The 19356-nt window shown below is 36.4% G+C and overlaps 1 protein-coding gene across 2 annotated transcripts in view; it reads left to right on the top strand.

Annotated features, from left to right (window-relative positions):
• Window positions 1–18331, top strand: part of CCDC50 (coiled-coil domain containing 50) — a 65873-nt gene extending 47542 nt beyond the window's left edge. For both annotated transcript variants that reach the window (XM_019463517.2, XM_019463516.2), the window contains 6 exons: window positions 2892–3007; window positions 3390–3434; window positions 3544–3648; window positions 5462–5541; window positions 10500–10606; window positions 11982–18331. In XM_019463517.2, coding sequence (XP_019319062.1) covers window positions 2892–3007; window positions 3390–3434; window positions 3544–3648; window positions 5462–5541; window positions 10500–10606; window positions 11982–12001 — 473 coding nt within the window. In that variant the 3' untranslated portion in view covers window positions 12002–18331. The remainder of the gene's footprint in view (window positions 1–2891; window positions 3008–3389; window positions 3435–3543; window positions 3649–5461; window positions 5542–10499; window positions 10607–11981) is intronic.
• The last annotated feature ends 1025 nt before the right edge of the window (window positions 18332–19356 follow it).

Genomic DNA, 19356 nt, shown 5'->3' with positions numbered 1-19356 from the left:
GAGTTTTATGGTTTCAAGTCTTATGTTCAAGTCTGTAATCCATTTGAGTTAATTTTCATATATAGTATATGAAAATGGTTTAGTTTCTTTCTTTTGCATGTAGCTGTCTAGTTTTCCAATACCATTTCTGAAGAGACTATCTTTTCCCCACTATATATTCTTGGCTTCTTTGTCATAGATTAATTGAGCATATATACACAGATTTATTCCTGGGCTCTATTTTATTCCATTGATCTATGTGTTATTCTCTTAAAAATTTTTTTTAATGTTTTTGTTTATTTTTGAGACAGAGACAGAGCATGAGCAGGGGAGGGGCAGAGGGAGAGGGAGACACAGAATCTGAAGCAGGCTCCAGGCTCTGAGCTGTCAGCACAGAGCCCGACGTGGGGCTCGAACTCATGGACTGTGAGCTCATGACCTGAGCTGAAGTCGGACGCTTAACTGACCGAGCCACCCAGGTGCCCCTGTGTCATTCTCTTTTAAACTGACTGGAGGTGACAATCTTATCACTCTGTCAAATCAAATAAGTCTGTTTATTTGACTATTTCATTTGAATGTCCTCCAAATGTCTTTGATATATATTAAAATATTTTCTCAGTGAATTTGGTGCACAGGCGGAGGCATAAGAAGGGAAAAGGTTTAGTGTGTTCAAATCTGAACACATCCCACTCTGTTGTTTCTTTCACTGGTGGCAAAATGGAAGGAGTAAGGCATAAGTGTGATTTTCGCTGTCAGACTCAACAAGGCGTTGAGCATTTGTTGAAGTGTCCTTTTTCTGTAGGTAGGAGTATAGTATCACAACCTCTTTTCCACCAACTTTGTCCAATGTCAGCTTCCCTAATTTCATGTCTTTTCCCTGAAATACTGTTTTCTAGTTATGAACAAACTAATCATAACTTAGGGAGGTTTATATTTCATTTAAATATGATCCACTCTTATGAGTATCCCTCTGTTTCCTGACTGTCACAAACCACTCAGAAATCTGACTAAAGCTAGCCCTGCCCAGCCCAGCAATATAAGATTCAGTAGTTCTAGAGATGATGGGAAGTTGAAGTGGATTTGGTATTCTAGGTACACAGACGCTAAAGGCCTGAAGCTAAGAGAGCCAGGTTTAATAGTCTATGTTTGTGGGAAAGAGAGATGAGTCCATGGCTTTTGGATTTACCACAGAGCTAAGTTCAAAGCTCTACAAAGGCTTCACCAGATAATTTAAATTTCTTCATGTGCCCATAATTTAGTTGTATTCTTTTTCTTTTTTGTTTAAAGCAAGTGAATCAAGTGTATTGAAGTATTTTGATAAAAATTATTTTAATGTATGGTTATTTTGATGGACATAATACAGTAAACTAATAGCTTCAATGCCATTTTCTTTTTTTTTTTTTTTTTTAAATTTTTTTAACGTTCATTTATTTTTGAGACAGAGAGAGACAGAGCATGAACGGGGGAGGGTCAGAGAGAGGGAGACACAGAATCTGAAACAGGCTCCAGGCTCTGAGCTGTCAGCACAGAGCCCGACGCGGGGCTCGAACTCAGCTTCAATGCCATTTTCAAGTAAGAATCAACTGTTAAGATTTAAAACAATCAACCCGAACTACCAAAGGCCAGATCTCATTCAGGTTATTTAAATTAGTCCTTCAGGTTTGAGTCAAAGATTTGTATGTTTATTTAAAGCACCTCAAGTGGTTTTAATATATAAGTAGGGCTGAGACTGATGCAAAGAAATAGGTAATTAGGAGTAAATTTTCTTTTTACCTTCAATAATCCATTTACTGAAAGTCACTATTCCAGATGATCACTCTTGTTCGTGGCATTAAAAATATTACTTCTCAATATAATACATTCACATTGTTGAATAACTATAATTTATTTATTTATTTTTAATGTTTATTTATTTTTGAGAGAGAGACAGAGGATGAGCAGAGGAGGGGCAGAGAGAGACGGAGACGCAGAATCCTAAGCAGGCTCCAGTCTCTGAGCTGTCAGCACAGAGCCCAACACGGGGCTTGAACTCACGAGCCGTGAGATCATGACCTGAACTGAAGTCGGATGCTTAACTGACTGAGCCACCCAGGTGCCCCAATAATTATAATTTATAAAGGATACACAGAGGGGAATATCTGCAGTGTTGAAATAAACATCAGCAATTACCACTTGACTAAAAGTTATAAAAAGAATATATGCTGCTTATAAAACTTCAAAGTAGGGGAAAAATTCCCCACCCATACCCCATGTTACTTTTTTCTCAGAGGAGTAGACATCTAAGGTCATTATGTTCTCTGGTATTTCCCTTATGTTACATCTTCCCTAAAATTTAGCAACAGCATTGAGCTGATGGAAACTACAGGAAAGATCCAGAGCAGGTGGGTTTGTTCACCGTCAGAGCAGAAGCCACAGTAGGGCCACTGGTTGGCTAATAGGGACTGTCATGTAACTCTGAGGTGATGCTGTTTCTGAAGTAAAGTACGCAAGGCTGAGTTAAATAGAAGGAAGACTCTTACTTCCTCCAGTCTTGACAGCCTCTTTATAACTCTGACTCTGTAACCTTCTTGATTTTTTTTTTTAATTTTAGTATCTTAACCTTTTTTTTTTTTTTTTCACTTGCTATTTTGCAAAAGCCTCACTTACAGTTCACTGTATGATTTCCTGCTGTTGAAGAAAGTATGTGAAAGGGGAATTTTTCCTGGGCACTTTTGGGTGGGTAACTGTTTAAATGTGTGGATAATCTGCACTACGACTTCTGTGCCTCTGGGAAAAAATTATTTCTGGTGCACTCTACTGTGAATTCTGTAGTGGTGCCAATATTGTCAATATTAGATACAAAAAATAACTTCTTAAACTTTGCAACTTTTCAGAAAGCAAATGCAGTCGCCTTATTATATTGAGTTTTCTAGGAATGAAGCCAAGAGGAATGAAAGAGGCTGTCTCTACCCCGTCACGAGTGGCTCACAGGGATCAGGAGTGGTATGATGCTGAAATTGCCAGAAAACTGCAAGAAGAAGAAATTTTGGTGAGAAATTTTCATGCAAAAGTTTAGGTGATAATCACTAAGTTTTCTTGAATAAAATTGAAATTATGTGATAGGCATTGTGATCCTCTATGAGTTGAGTATGGGTGGAAAATCAAGCTAACGGGAATAGAGTGTCCAGTTTTACTTACTGAGTAAGCATTACCATCATAATTCCATATCCCTATCTGCTGTGGAACATGATAAAACAGTCCTGCTCTGGCTGGTGGCTGGTGAAAGTATACCGGTTAAACTTCAAGGATGTTACTTACAGCTGGTTTGAAATACTCGTGTGTTTCTATGTAAGATTTTTAAAAATGGACAACCCAGATTCTAATTAAATTACCCTTTTTTTTTTTTTTTTTTGTATTTTTTTGTACCATAGGCTACCCAGGTAGACATGAGAGCAGCTCAAGTAGCCCAGGATGAGGTGAGTTCTTATTAGTTAATAAGTTTTTGAACTAATACTCTTCAGAAGTAGCCCAGTAATTTTCTGCCCATAACTCTGCAATCAGTGGTACTGACTGGATTTTGTTTAGGAAATTGCTAGACTCCTCATGGCTGAAGAAAAGAAAGCTTACAAGAAAGCCAAGGAGAGGGAGAAATCATCTTTGGACAAAAGAAAGCATGACCCTGATTGGAAGGTAAGTTCTGTTTATTGTTTTTATCTTATCTTATTTATTAATTAATTATAAAGGGGACTCTGCTTTTAGGGTAAGTTCTACCAGTGTATTTGGCATACACAAATTACTTGTATTGCATATGCAAATCTGACTCGTAAATGTAATTTCATTACAAAAAATCATAATTCTTCAAAGTAATCATGAGAAAGTAACCGCTAAGATTGAAAAACTCATTCCATTCATTTTAATACCAATTAAGTTGCACATGCCAGTGGTCATGAGTAATCTAAGTTTTACATATTAGTAAAATAGGTAAATATTATTACCTTACAGGAGAATGTAGTATTTTCACATGCTTTCATGTTTCCCCAGTGGCCTTTTCTCTCTCTCTACTTTCTCTCTGTCCATCCGTGATCATGTACCCACTGTTTCTCTTTCCTCTGACATAACTAGATCCGTGGCAGGCTGACACATACCACCAGCAGCCATCTCATGTCAGAGTATAGGAACTGCCTAGCATGAGCTGGGACTGTTGTCTTCCACTCATTAATCAGGAACACTAGACAAAATGGTTACTGACCACAGTTTATTCTTCTATAGTCTAATTTTTGTACGAGGTGGGTGCAAGTTCAGTTTAACAGACTGCACTCATTAGTTACTGTGTGCACTGCACCACTGTGGACTTGCAGGGAAAGACAAAGATATATTTTCCTCATAATAATATATAACGTAGGAGGAAGACAAACTAGGCAGGTAACAAATACAGGGTTGAATTGGCTGAAGAAAGCATAGTAGAAGAACAGAGGAGTTGCTGGGGCCAAGAATTCCTATAGTAGAGGCTTTTCAGAGGGAGTTTGTACTGGGCCTGGGAGGTCTCAGCTAGGGTGTGTATCCACGCATAGTTGATGTTTAGCGCTGTTCTCTCTTTCTCTTCTCTCTCAAACAAATTCCTGCCTTGGATCTCTGGTTCGGTCTGAGTCTCAGCATTGATCAGGAGGAAAAAGAAGACATAGAAACCATGATAATCGTATTGCTCTGCTATTTCCTATTGCTCAGTTATTCAGTTGTCGGTCGAAAAACAAATGAAAGTATTTTTTCCATGTTAATTATTTATAGGTATCTCCTTCTTTCACCCTCCTAGTAATTCAGGATTTTTCCTGATGTATTTTATTTTAGAAGAAGGGCTCCCAAATGCTTCTGCTTATACAAATTTAAGCTACAAATAATTGCCCAGAAGTTACTCAGATTCTTTGTTAACCCAGCTATGAAGGAGTAGGTATTTTTGAGGATTGCACATCAGGCAAGTAAAAGGGGAAAGGTCGCATGTCTAGCAAGTGTTCTAGCAAATTAGAGTCTGATTTCTAGATTCTATAATTGGTTCTGGTAAAGTTCTTCTCTTAGAAAGGTTGGACTGAATGTTCCTTAGTGTCCTAGCTTGAAAATCACCATCCCCAAATCAGATTTTCAGAAATAGGTTTAAGGGCACAGACCAACATTCCACAGACTGGAAGTTCTGGTCAGCTGCTGTGCAGCTATTATGTTAATAATGGGTGTCCAGGTGTATTCCTGTGGGGGAGCATGTTCATGTGTGTGTCGCCCATTCATCTGGCTGCATTGACAGCTTCCAGCATACTTTTGTGACTGTAATTTTTTTTAAATCTCTGAGTGGCCATATGTAAAAATATTTCATGTTGTTCGACTGAATGTAAGTAACTTGAAATTACTAGAGTTTGGCATGATTTAGATATTTTCTAAACCTAATAATTTTACTTTTGTTTTCTATATGTGGGCTTTTCTTTTCTGTCATTTTTTTTCCTTCTTTTTCTGTCCATAGCCAAAAACAACTAAATCGGCACACTCAAAGTCAAAAGAAAGTGATGACCCTCACCGTTCTAAGAATGACAGGCCAGCAAGGTAAGATGACACTTGAAGAGGGGAGTGAGGAACTTGACTTTGGGGTGAGTAAGGAGTTGTGGATTGTCTGAGAAGAGTATTCTCTGGAGAGGAGATCCAGAAATCGGCAGCTGTGAGACGGTATCAAGTCTTGTGGGAGTATTCTCAAATTTTGTTTGCATTCTCTTTTTTTCTTTTCAATTTTATTTTTTATTTGTTAAAATTTACATCCAAATTAGTTAGTATATAGTGCAACAATGATTTCACGAGTAGATTCCTTAGTGCCCCTTACCCATTTAGCCCATCCCCCCCACAACCCCTCCAGTAACCCTCAGTTTGTTCTTAAATTGGGTTGAACAAGCCAAATCAGGAAAATGATCATTTTACTGGAAACTAGGGTTTATAAAGAATGATGTGTTTTTTGGTAGGACCAGTTCCTGTCTTTGGATTCACTGAACTGATACCCTCAGCTAAGAAGGGATGAGATTGATGTTTTTCCCAGTAAAATCCCAGGTTTTAAAGTTTTACTAAGTTTTATGGTCACATTGGTATGCGCATGATATTTACACATGCTTAAATTCATTTCTGCATGAATCTCAAAGCCTTGGCAAACACTTAGTTTGAGTCATGGCCGTCTATTCTGAATCCCACTAGATCAAGTAGCTGTGGCTGTGGTGTATGTACTTTCTGACTTCTCTCAAACAGCCTTGGGTTTCAGTTAATGGACCAATTGCTGTCTTTCTACCTAAGTGTAGACAACATTTAAGTCTCTGGGGAAGCAGAAAGCAACCTTTTTTTTTTTTTTTTTTTTTTAATTTTTTTTTTTTTTTTTTTGGTCCTTTATTGATTTTTGTTGCTTTTCAAAACAAAACAACATAATTGGACTAGGAAGAGAGAATATTATATACAAAAAGACAAAAGTAACACTGAGTCTGACACTTTGAAAACTCTGTAAAAACCTTGAATTTTCATCCTAATTATTAATATCTGTTTTAATTCTAAAACATAAATTTTATCACACTGAAAAACATATAATGTTGTTGCCACTCATTGCCCACACTTAAGCTGCTAGACTTGTTTTCTTAAAGTGAATATATTTAGTGTCTTTAAAAAGCCATAGTCTATTTTTAAACTCACGGGCTTTCAGAAAGTAAATATCCTTCGGAAAACTACATCAGGTTTGTAAAGCTCTTAGGGCAACACTAGTATATTCTGTCAGTTGTATAAACTTGGTTCTTCTTGTATCTTTTAGTTAAGCACATGCCAGAGGTTTCTTTATGGCATACTTTATAATTATGTACTTTTATTTTCATCCCTGCAATATCCAAGTTAAAAAAGGAGTAACTCATCTGTTCTCAGTAGGTTAATAGGTGTGGTTTATTATGCTTTCTTTAGTCAGCTGAATTAAAATCTTTAGGCTTACTCTGCAGTCTTCAAAACTTGTGGGCTCTTTAGAACACTAATAATTTTCATATCAGATATGATAGAACAATCTGTAATGGCTATTTAAAAAGATGTATTAAAGTTGAAAACAAGTTTTTGAAATATAATACGTACTTTTAAAAATATTTGGCATATTGAAAGAATGGATAATCAAATGATCCTGTATTAAAAATGGCTATTATAAATGAATGAAAGTGACCTATGACTGGTAGAACTGACTGGAGAGAAACATTTGTCTTTAAGTATCACTTACAGAAAGATTTTTTGTGTAGATACAGATATAGATACAGGTAACAAAAAAAAATTAGAATTTTATGAAATCTCTATTTTCATAGTTAGAAATTAAGCCTAGTATTATGGTTGCCTTATACAACTAATACTGGAATATATGCTTTCTGATTAGAGTCTATGGTTTCCTCTTTCACATTTTTTCCCCTTTTTCTTTCTCCTTCACATTTAATTATAGTAGATTTAGTTAGCTATTTGTACAGAAAGAGATGGTTTCAGGGATTGAAAAACATGGAGCTTCCTAGGTCTAGAAGTTTACTTCAGTGCAGTGATAATAGTAGTAGAGGGAAGACAAGTTATTGGGAGGAGCTTATAACATTCATGGTCAAGAATCAGTTTCTTTGTCCATTACTCTATCTAAGGAAATGGGAGTATCAGCTGGCAATCTGAATTAACTTCAACTCTTTGTAACTGGAAAAAGTTTCAACCAAGTTCTAAAATCTTTTAAGTATAGTATTTTATACTGATACTACTACCTGGTGTTTTATTTACATTTTTCTCTCAGAAAAGAGAAAACTTTATCTTAGAGTAAGCAGCAGTTACCAAGAAAGAACTGCTTCCTGTTCTCATGAAATTTATCATCTAAGCAATTATACAAATAACCATTATGTTGAATGCTTTGGATGAAAAGTGCATGGTATCATAAGGAAAGAAGGAAACAGCCTAGTCTGGTATCTAGGAGGGCTTCTTCAATGACTTCTGAGTAAATTCTAAAAGGTATTTTGCCTGTATTGCTAACTTAAACATGTATGTCATTTCATGAGAACAACAGGAAACAGGTACTCCCAATACATACAAAACTATAAAACAAACTGTTGGTTAACAGGATTTTTCTAATTTTGGATGTGAATACCCTTCACTTTAAAACAACTATCTCCAGTGCAGTGAATCTGTTTGATAGGCATCACTGAATGCCATAAGCCAAGATTTGTCCTTTGTATAATCAGAAACTAAGGAGAACAGCATGCAAAGAGAACTGAGGGCATTCTAGATTGACTTGTTTTACCCTAGTGGATGTGTGGGAGTTCTGTGCAGTGTTGCACATGTTGACATCCTTTTCCTTGATGAGGAATTGATCGTGAGGTAGTAATGTTTGTTTGTTTATTTTTAGGAGTCCCATTTGGCTTTTGTTTTTCTGGGTTTTGATCATTTGATATAAGAGTTTGCAAAAATGTAGAGATGAGGCTCTGCTCCCTGATTCCCAATCCCTTTTTCTTGGGTCTAAGTTACTTCTTTAACCACCTGTTTTTTGAAGTTGAGTTTCTTAATTCTAGTTCAGATTGTTTGTCTCAACTCTTCCTGCCAACTTATAACACTGCTTTTTAAGGTAAATGTTATGTCAGTCGATAACAAAAGAAAAACACTATTTAATATTTAATATTTGTTAAACACATAGTTCAAAGTGAAAAATAAGAAAAATGAAAAATACCATATCATTTATTATGCTTACATTAATTGTATGTGTATAATAAATGCATGAAAGTATTAAAATATAAGCCAAATACCATTTAAAAGTATAATATACAGACTATATATATATGTATATATATACATATGTATGTGTGTATATGTGTACATATATGTGCATCTGTGTATATGTATACGTGTATATATGTACATAAATGTATATATACACACATATATGTGCATATATATACACACATATGTATACATATATACATATGTGTGTATATATATGGATATATATATATATCCACACACACATGTACACACATATGCATATGTGTGTATAGTCTTGGATGCAGATACTACTGCTGATAAAAATACACATCTATGTAGCAGACCATAGCATAGTAAATAGCACAAATTTTGAAGTCCAGGTGAGTTTGAGTCCCAGCCCTGCCACTTAACAACGGTGTGTGCTTGGACAGATAACTTACTTCATCTCACCTAATTTAACTCTAAAATATGTGTATGACAGTTACCATGCAGCTTGTCCTGAAAGTTAATTGACATCATCTGAGTAGAACCCATACCACAGTCCTCAGTATATACTCAAGTTTGTATCCTGTGGTGACCTGTTGCAGACACTGAATACCCAAGGAGAGACCTATTGCTTAGGGACAGAGTGAGAAGTTTGAAATCACGTGTCTATATTCTTCTATGAAAGAGACTTTGTACCAAGGTTACCATAACTTTCTGAATTGCAGTATACTTATGCCTTCCAGCTACAAAAAGCATCGTACAACATGGTTAGATATTTGACACATTATGTTACCTATCTGGTTCCATGCTTTAACACAACATTTAAGTGTACCTTTGAGAAGCAACAACCAAAAAAAGGAGAGATTTTGTTCTTCATCTTCATCAATGTCAAACTAAACTATGTTTAGTTTTAGAATAATAAAAATTTTAGAGTAGGAGGGGCGCCTGGGTGGCTCAGTCGGTTAAGCGTCCGACTTCGGCTCAGGTCACGATCTCGCGGTCCGGGAGTTCGAGCCCCGCGTCGGGCTCTGTGCTGACTGCTCAGAGCCTGGAGCCTGTTTCAGATTCTGTGTCTCCCTCCCTCTCTGACCCTCCCCTGTTCATGCTCTGTCTCTCTCTGTCTCAAAAATAAATAAACGTTAAAAAAAAATTAAAAAGAAAATTTTAGAGTAGGAAAAATTTCCCTTTGTTTTTTTTTATATTTTGTCTTCTTTTGACATGAAAAATTGCCAATGTGTGACTGTCCTTTCCTTCTGTAAGCTCTGCTTTGCCCCCTAGTGGAATTAGGAACTTTGCTCTAAATTTTATATGCTGACCGTTGTCCTCTCCCTGCCCACTCCTACTTCGCTCTCCTCCCGCCTTACGTGACACCTGTCCTCCCTTTTTTTTTTCTTTCCTTAACTTTCTTTATTACTTCCCTTCTGCTCTTTCCTTTCGCCCTCTTTTTCTTCATAAAGCTTGCCAAAACAAAGTAAATTTCTCATTAACAGCAGCAGTCACACATCTCAATAATCTTTGCTTCCCTAGCCCTTAGCACAGTGCCCCACACATATTAGGTGTTCAGTAAATATTTGTTTTTATTGAGTTATGTGCATCAAAGGTTACAGTAAGCTAAAATAATTTACTCCCAAGGTTATGCAACAGGCCAGGAACTAAGATGAGAATTCTGCTACCCTGTGGCTTTGCATTTCTACCAAAAAAAAAAAAAAAAAAAAAAAAGTTTTTATCCTGCAGTTCATTGGGAGGTGGCTCTGTAGTCACCACGACTTAGACTGTCTCTTTAAATTCTGACTTCCCTTCAGGCCACCACCGCCTACCATGACAGAAGCTGAGGATTTGGATTACACTCATGTTACAAACCAGCATAATTCCACACGTCATTTCTCAAAATCAGAATCCTCTCATAAAGGTACGAAAAATAGATGTGGTCAAGGTTAGGATTTTTTTTTTTTATAATGCTCATGCTATGGTGGAAAAATCAAATTGTGTCTTATATGTCACTGGAGTGGTAAAATAAATTATCCTTCCTTTTTCGAAGCTCATTATAGTATTCTTCATTTGTTAAAAACAAAAAAGGTAAAACAGAAAACATAACACCTTAAAGTGAGTACAAGATTGTCAATGTATGTGCATTTTCCTCCAGAGAGAATTTATAGCTTTCATCATGTTGTTAAAGCGTGCCTGTAAACAAAACAAATGAGCAAGGGCAAAAGAAAAGAGAGCGAGAAACAGACAGACAAGCCAAGAAAACAGACTGGTAACTATAGAGAACGCACTGATGGTTACCAGAAGGGAGATGACGGGGTGGGTTAAATAGATGATGGCGATTAAGGAGTGCACTTGTGATGAGCCCTGGAGATGTAGGGAAATGTTGAATCACTGTATTGTATACCTGAAGCTAATATTACACTGTATGTTAACTAACTGGAATTAAAATAAAAACTTAAAAAAGAGAAATAAAATTTAAAAAATAAAGTACACACATATACATCACAGAAAACTTCTGTCACACAAAAGAAAATGGAGACAAAGGAAATGAAGAAAGAATATAAGGTCTAAGTTAGACCAAATCTTTATTTTATTTATTTTTTTTTGGACCAAATCTTTAATTTTTTAAAAAGTTTTGTATTTTGTAAACAGCTCTCCTTACCCCATCCCTTTCCACTCTGGCATCCAGAGTTGATAGTAACACAAAAGACATTATTTAAAAGATGGAATTGGGGGCGCCTGTGTGGCTCAGTCATTTAAGCATCTGACTCTTGGTTTTAGGTCAGGTCAGGTCACGATATCACGGTTTGTGAGATCAAGCTCAGTGTCAGGCTTTGCACTGACAGCGGGGAGCCTGCTTGGGATTCTCTCCCTCTTCCTCTCTCTCTGCCCCTCCGTGCTTGTACTTTCTCTCTCAAGATAAATAAATAAACACTTTTTTTAAAAAGATGGAATTGTTTGAACGTTATCAAAACAACCCTGTACACTACAATTTCTATCAGTTGTTGGCTTTTTTATCATCACTGGATTAACTGAAAGTAGCTCATGATTTTTTTTCTCAGTTTATATACATGCATTACTTCTTAGGGGATGCCTTCCTGTCTTTGACATACATTTGATACATAATTGAAAATAACACATTGATTCTGTATATATTTTATAATCAGGAACAAAGAAAACATGAACCATTTGAAATGCATAGAGATAAAGATAAATTATTTTGCCCGAGAAGGGAGAAAACAGAGTTTTAAAGGTTTTTTCTTAATGGTGTTTCTTCTCTTTTTCTTCTTTCCAAGGTTTCCATTATAAGCAGTAAAAACCTAGGAATCTGCCTTGAAAACGGACTCACTGTAGCAAATATTTCTGGATGATACAGAATGCATTCCACGCTCAATTTTTTCTTCCTTCCTCTGTTTGTATTCCTGGGATTTACCTTCAAGTGTTTTTCAGACCATAAATAATCTTAATTCATTCAGAATGTTTTGGTTATTCCTGGTCACTTGGGCAGTATAAGAAAATCTAGCTTCTGAATGTTGGCCACCTCTATGCTGCAAATGCTTCGTGGGATATAGTATCTAAAAGCTCTGTAAAATGCCATTTTTGTTAGGTATGGAGTACTGGTATCTAGAGACTAGGCTTTATTTAGCTAGCAATTAGAATTTTGTGGAGATAATGATCAGAGTAAAATACAATGTTTGGGTGTAATGCAGAATAAAAGAATATAACAAATAGCTTTTTTCGTGCATTAGTGTATGGTATATTGAAGAAAGAATCTTTTGGTTTTGTATTCTCCAGGGAAATATTAAAAATCAGAACCATAAAGTGTTAAAAAAAACAAACAAATCTGGAACAGTTGAAACATGTTATTTTGGCCACCAGGACTCTAGCGGTTTTCCATATCCTTCTAAGCCCTCTTGGGAGAATTGGCTCAGATGGCATTCCCAGACACTCTCTCTGCTGTTGCTTTCTATAGCAAGGCTTTCTGAGGCCTTGGGGTATTGGGCTATTTATTACTATTTATTGGCAAAAGTTTAATTCTATGAAATTTCAACTCAGGGCTGTGCAAAGTCCATTGAACATGAAAAAGTGAAAAACTTTTGTATCCCTTCTCTTGTTTTACATTGTACGTAGAGAGCCAAGGGCAGTGGCTGGAGTTGGGAAGATGTTCATTCATATGAGCGATGATGCCATCTTTCTCTCTGGACACAGATTGAAGTTTTCCTCCTGCTTAAAAAACAGCAGGTTTTGTTGGCAGCCACTCAAAAAATATTTTGTGTATCTGTTAATAATCAGATTAATTCGACATGAAGTTGAAGTAGATAAAATGGTTCTTTATTCAGGTATTTGGTTCGACGCATTTGTCAGTGATACATGGCATCAGATTCCATTGTACAGGACCTTTAATGCCCTCTTTGAGAAATCTAGTCTCTGTCTAGCTTCTAACCTTGTGGAAATACTTATTTTCCCATTCTAGTTAGTTCGCATAAATGGCAATCATGTGACATATATAAATAATTTCCTTTCAGCTTGACTTTGTGTTATTTTTCATTGTATGAATCTGACGTTTTGGCATTCAAGTATGGTGTTTGCTTAGGAAAGAGATACCTAGGTGACTAGAGGAAAGGCTGTTAATCCATTCTTTTCCCACTTGGAACTGCCTTTTTTGCCTTATCTTTCCAGATAGTCTTTCAAGTCAGGCAGAATTTAGGAAGCTGTTTAGGATAGTTTCTCAGAGTGGATTTGGGTCCTTCTGTTTTGAGAAAGATCTTTATTAGTTCATAAAGTTTTTGTAGAAACTTGGGTAAAAGAGCCAACTTTTAGGAAAATGATGATCTAGGAAGAAACAAACCCTAAGAGATGTAGTCATTTTCGAGAAATGGGGAAAGAGAAAAAAACAGGACTTTGAATGACCATGATGAAATTAATGAGGCAGAATCTTCATTGAAATAGGCAAGGGCAGACAAAATGGAGGACTGAGCCTTAGCCAAATTCTAGAGGGCGGTTTCAGTATCCAAAGCTGAGGCCTTGTTGGCTTAAAGTAATGCTGTATTTTTCTTTGTCTGCCCTGTGATTTTGCTTCATGTTTTAAAAAGTTTTCTCTGGTAACTTTAAAGAAAAAAACACAATGTATTTTTATTTGATAGTTAAACAAATTATTTTTATTTCATAAATGTTTATTTTTCTATCTCATACAATGACCAGTTTTACTTTAAAAATTCTGCATTTATCTTACCTCTTATGTACTTTATCCAATCATATTTATTATTGTAAAATGCTGTCTGGAGACATATTCATTCAAAAAATGTCAGGCCATTTAACCCCTGGATATTAGTGTTTTAGCTGTCTTAGTGAGTGGCCAGAGGTCATAGCTCCCTGTGACACCCAATTCAACATCTGTATTGAAAATGTGTTCCATTTTTTTCTAGGTTTTTAAAAATTAAGAATTTTAAAATATTTTAATTTTATTTTTTTTTGTAAAGCAAACAGTTTTAAAGAGTATCAGAGTAATTCCGTTCCTTTTATTGGTTTAATTCTCTTACTGTCATTCAAAGATGATAATTATTATTTTTAAGACTATAGAAGTTAACTAACAACTCTGTTTAAAGGAACTGCCAAACATTCCTCACTGTGTTCTCTGCTTTTCACGTTGTTATTTTTATAAAAATGTGGAAACATTTCTTTTGTTCCTCTTTCTACTGCTGGAAGACAGACAATTGAATTTTTAGGCCCACAGTGTATTATGCTCTAATGTTATGATGTAAACTAATGCTCTGGCCTTGGAAAATCTTTGTTTCTATACCTTTCTCTGGAGGCGCCATTAACACTAATACTGCTGAATGAGCACAGTATGGAGCCTTATCATAAGGCTACTGAATGTGTATACCTTCTGCCCCCCAACTAGCTTTTTGTAACTCATTGCCTAGAAGCAAGGTCAGATAAGGGTCAGATTAAATGTTCAGAGCTGAAAAAGTTTGTAGTGTGAAACCATTGTTAGACATGATTACTTTATGGGGGACTGGACAGTTGCTACATATGCTTTAAAAGAATATTGAGATTTTTAGAAAGAGACTTTGCATAACTTTGAGCTACTTTTTCTCAAGTGACTTTACAACAAGCAGCAAAAGACTAATGGACGACCAAAAAGACTTACAGGTTTTGATCATAGAGAAACATCTAAATTAGAAAAGAATGATATGGATAGATGTTTCCCAGGAGGAAAACCTTTTCAGATTTTCAGTGGCCACTTGGATGTAGATCAGCATATGCCAAGGTGTGTGACCTTGGGCCTTGTGGTCTACTGAACTCTAGAAAATTGTGAACCGGACCCATTTTCCCCTTTTCTTCTCTTCTGTGGTCTGCAGCTGAACTGGATGATGCATAAATTCATTGCTAACCTTGTCCACACTTTTCCATCCATGTCAGGACTTTTCAGTATAAAAATAATTAACTTTTAACGGAGAATTATTTTTCTTCAATACTGTCAAATATTCTCCAGTTTTTGTCTTGTGCCAAATTGTTCTTTGGGAACACCTGCTATATAATATGGTGCATTCAGTTTACCACATCAGTGGTTAACGTTTTAGGGCCTTGATTTTTAACGAGTGTTGCCTTGTATAAAAATCACTTTGGGGAATATCAAGATTATTCATTTATTCAGTGATGATTTTCTTGAAAGATAATTATGGTGACTGGCTGTAAGATCTTCCCTGTAAATAAAGGAATGAGACCCTTGTGTGATCAGCTTTCTGAGGGACTGAGAACAGAATAGAACTTGCTTGCACTGAAAGACTTTTTTTCCCTCTTGGGAAAACAGTATTTGTGTAGGGAATGTTAATGTGAAAGGGAACACGGTTCAGTTAGATTTCACTGGATATATTGTGCCATATTCTTAGAACACCGGCTTTTTAGAAACAATCATAAAATAACCAAAACCTGTTTTTTCAGCCAAAAGGAAAAAACAGATTTTCAAAGTACTTTGTCCTTTACTTACTGCTCATAGTCAGAGAAGCGACTAGATAAAGTGGTCCCTCCCATTTTCTCCTCCTATCTGGTGGTGCCATGCCTCTTAAAGCCATAGCTGCTTATCTTACCGTTGATAGAATCCTGTTTTTCTCCTTAGCTTATAACAGGTAATATGATCAGCAAGGAACAAACTGGAGACTGTCCTGATAATGCTGTATGGGGCAAGGTGTCATCCAAATTCCTCTTCAGAGAATCTCCTTTGTCCCTGATGACACTTAGGATTATGAAAGGGAAGAGTCCAGGCTGTTGTTGCTCCTGCCCTTTAATTGTGGTTAGAAATGCTGAAATTTAATTCCAGAGAAGTCAAAAAGGAAGGGGCAAACTGGCAGATTTCATGTCTTACAGAGTCACTTTTCTGATGAGACTTGCACTTTTTGCCAGCAATGTCTTGAGGAGCTGTATTGCCTTAAATTAGTTTGATTCTGACTGAGGTCAGTGTACTGTATTTCCTATATGTGAATGACTATCAACTCTCCACTGAGATATAAAATTCACAGGTGATCCCAAAACATCCTTGCTGTCAGAAACTTTGGACTTCCTCCCACTGAGCTATGGCTGATGTATACACTGATAGATCTATCACTTCATTGAGTTGCCTCTCAATCTGTGAATGAGCAGTGGCATGACCAAAAAGGCTGGTGGAAGGAGAGTGAGAATTTCTTGGCCAGATTCTTTAGGTTATCACTTCCTGAGTAACTGAGAGTTGACTGTCTTTTCTATAGTGACTACGTAGAAGATATTTCCAAAGGTTGTATTATGTAGTCAAGTCACTTATTATTGTTTTGTAAAAATTAAACCCAACACTCTTGTGTTTTTAATACCATTGACAAAAAAAGGGAGAAAACCAAAACAGAGACATTTAGTTGAAATGAGAGAACTGTTGATGTGAAGAGTGTTTCTATTTTATTACTTTTAGGAGAAAATTAACCAGGAAAACTTTTACTATGGTAAGGAAGACACCAGAGTGTTTTTATAAAGTTGTATTTGATGCCATAGACTAACAGAATCATGTAAGCAATCATGTTGATTTGTGGAAATTCCTAGTCCTAAAAACCATCTTCTTCCCTTATATATTTGTGAATACTGCCTAGGAACACATTCCTAATACATTTAATATGCTGTGGTGTGTTCTCAGCAAGCTAGAAAATATTTTTTCTTTTTGAATAACTTCTTAGCCTAGTGAGCCAGCACTGTGCTGGTTTCCACATTTCAGATAAGGACGGAATTAATTGTGCATCTTAGTTAGTGCTCCATTGTTCATTGTTGAGGTTCACATACAAAGAATAGAATTGAAAGACAGGGTTTTTGAGTGACATGTCCTTTACCAAAAAGCAAGGATTAAGAGCAGTAAAAAGACAGTTAAGAAATATACTATTACACATTGCATACTTAGGGTATGTTTTTGTTGCACTAAATTTCAGATCATAATTGGTAAAATAGTTTCTAGCTATTAAATTTAGTGAGAGGGTTTTTGATGTCAGAATTTTTTTTTTAATTTCTGATTGAATTAGTCCTTGAAATCACCATAGGCTATAACTTGAGCTCTTGCTATAAACCGAAAGCCAAATGCCCTTTTTTCAGAAATAACTATATTTTTCACCTGCCTCTTAAAGGCAGCCCACTATTTATTTCATGAAGTGTTATAAATAATGAGGAGATAGAGTGGGAAGATAGCATATAAAAATGGTGTTCCACAATGAGAATTCTCTGTAATGGGGTTTCCCTTAAAAAGAATACATCCCAGCACAATATTATATTTTGAAAAGGTGCTGAATTATAAAGTACAAGAGTATGCTCATATAAATCAAGTTGCTCAGGAAATTACAGGTGGTGCTGTCATTTGTCATATAATTTGGAAAAGTGCTTTCCCGAGGGAAATGCCCAATGTGCCATTGTCTGCACAATGCCCAGACAGTCTCAGAGTTTTTGGTAAGCCCTTTGGCATCTGGAATGTAGATATGTTTAAAAACTGAGTGAGATCTTAACCCAAGTGCTTACCAATTTGTAGCCATGCCCAGAAGGAAAGGCAGTTTTGAAATAGCTACTTCATGGAAATGAGCAGAACCCTAATGGAAAATAGTTGTCTGAGGACAGAAAGCAAAGAGGCCACCTCAAACCACATGCCTATTTAGAGATTAAATGAAACTGTGAGGGACACTCTGTGGATGCCTTAAAGGTGACTGGTGTTGAGTACTGGGTGGGTATGTACATACCCATCTGGACTAGGCTGATGGAAACAGTCTATTTCAGTTCACCTTCATACAGCACAAGTTGCTCCTGCTCATGACCTCATTGAGGACAATGAGACACATGGTGCTGGTGACTTTGAAGTGTCTTGGGAGGTTGAGGTGGTAATGTCATTCAGCACTCTCCAGTGCTCAGGCCTCCCTTAAATGCCAGTTGTACATCTACATTAATTCATCTATGCAAGCTTGTGTTTTTATGGTTTATTTTCAATACTTCTGTCCCATTTGATTCTTTAAATATCAGGTTTAACATTAATATTATGAATAATTTTTAAACCAAAGTATGTATATGTCTGTGTGCTTGTTTTCCTGGATGTTTGAGGCAAACACCAATCTTGTCCTCCTCTCTTAATAAAATCATCCATTTGTTAAGTCAATGGTCTCATGTTTTCTTTACTGCAGTCAAGGACTTGGGAAGTTTTGGGGTAAGGAGTATTACTTTTTTTTCTTTACGAAGTAACCCTAATATATCTTTGTTTAAGAATAGGGTCTTCCGTTATTCCAGTTCCATCCACTATAGCCATGAATAGCACTGATGATGATATCCAGTACATCAAAACTGTCAACAAATGCTCCCAAATCTCATACTGATACCTAGTACATTGAAGGCCTCCACAAATACTCCCACATCTAAATTTGGTTAGAGAAGTGGCTTTGTTCTGTGTGTGGTGGTTGGTGGCTTAGTTTGATGTCTCTGGGAGAAAAACAGGTAAGTGGGTGTTCACATAATAATCTGAATGCTGCAAGACTTCATGAATGCAACAGCTCTGTCTGCACTATACCTGGTATTCCATGGATTTTGAGAAAACAGATTTAGTAACAACTACCACTTAACATTTTATCTTTATAAGGTTTGTTTCTTCTTTGGTTTGATAGAGTAAACCATGCCATGGAATATACATGCCATGGAAACCGATGCTGCAGAAATTAGGAGGTAACTTAAAAATAAGATACTATTTTTCATGACTACTAAAGGATTTGTAAAGAGGTATCTAGCTTCCCTGAAATGCATTCCCTAGGCCTTAGTTTCTTCTTTGGCAAATACAGGAAATCTACATGCTCTCTGTAATATATCCATATGCATAAGGAACACCAGTCATGTGCAGGTGTTGTTAAAGAAAGTTGGTTGATATCAGCCTTCCTTTTCTGAAGAATTAATCAAAGTTGACAGTGAAAAAAGTTGACATATCTAGAGGCCAATTAAAAAAAATTAAATATGTGATTAAAGTAGCCCCCTTTAATTTGTGGTAGGAGGTACCCGGTATGATTGGGTGGATTTTGTGTTCTGTGGCTGAGTGAGTGTTAAGCCGTGGCCATGTAGTGTGGTAGGGTGCAGCACACTACAAAGCCCTTTAAAAGCAGCCAGGAGAACGTTCACCTCCTACACCTTGGAAATTGGGTG

Source organism: Panthera pardus, unplaced genomic scaffold (assembly GCF_024362965.1).
Source record: "Panthera pardus isolate Hobbes unplaced genomic scaffold, ASM2436296v1 HiC_scaffold_16, whole genome shotgun sequence".
Taxonomy (NCBI): Eukaryota; Metazoa; Chordata; class Mammalia; order Carnivora; family Felidae; genus Panthera; species Panthera pardus.
The sequence above is the reverse complement of the archived record's forward strand: the minus strand, read 5'-3'. Positions and strand labels throughout refer to the sequence as shown.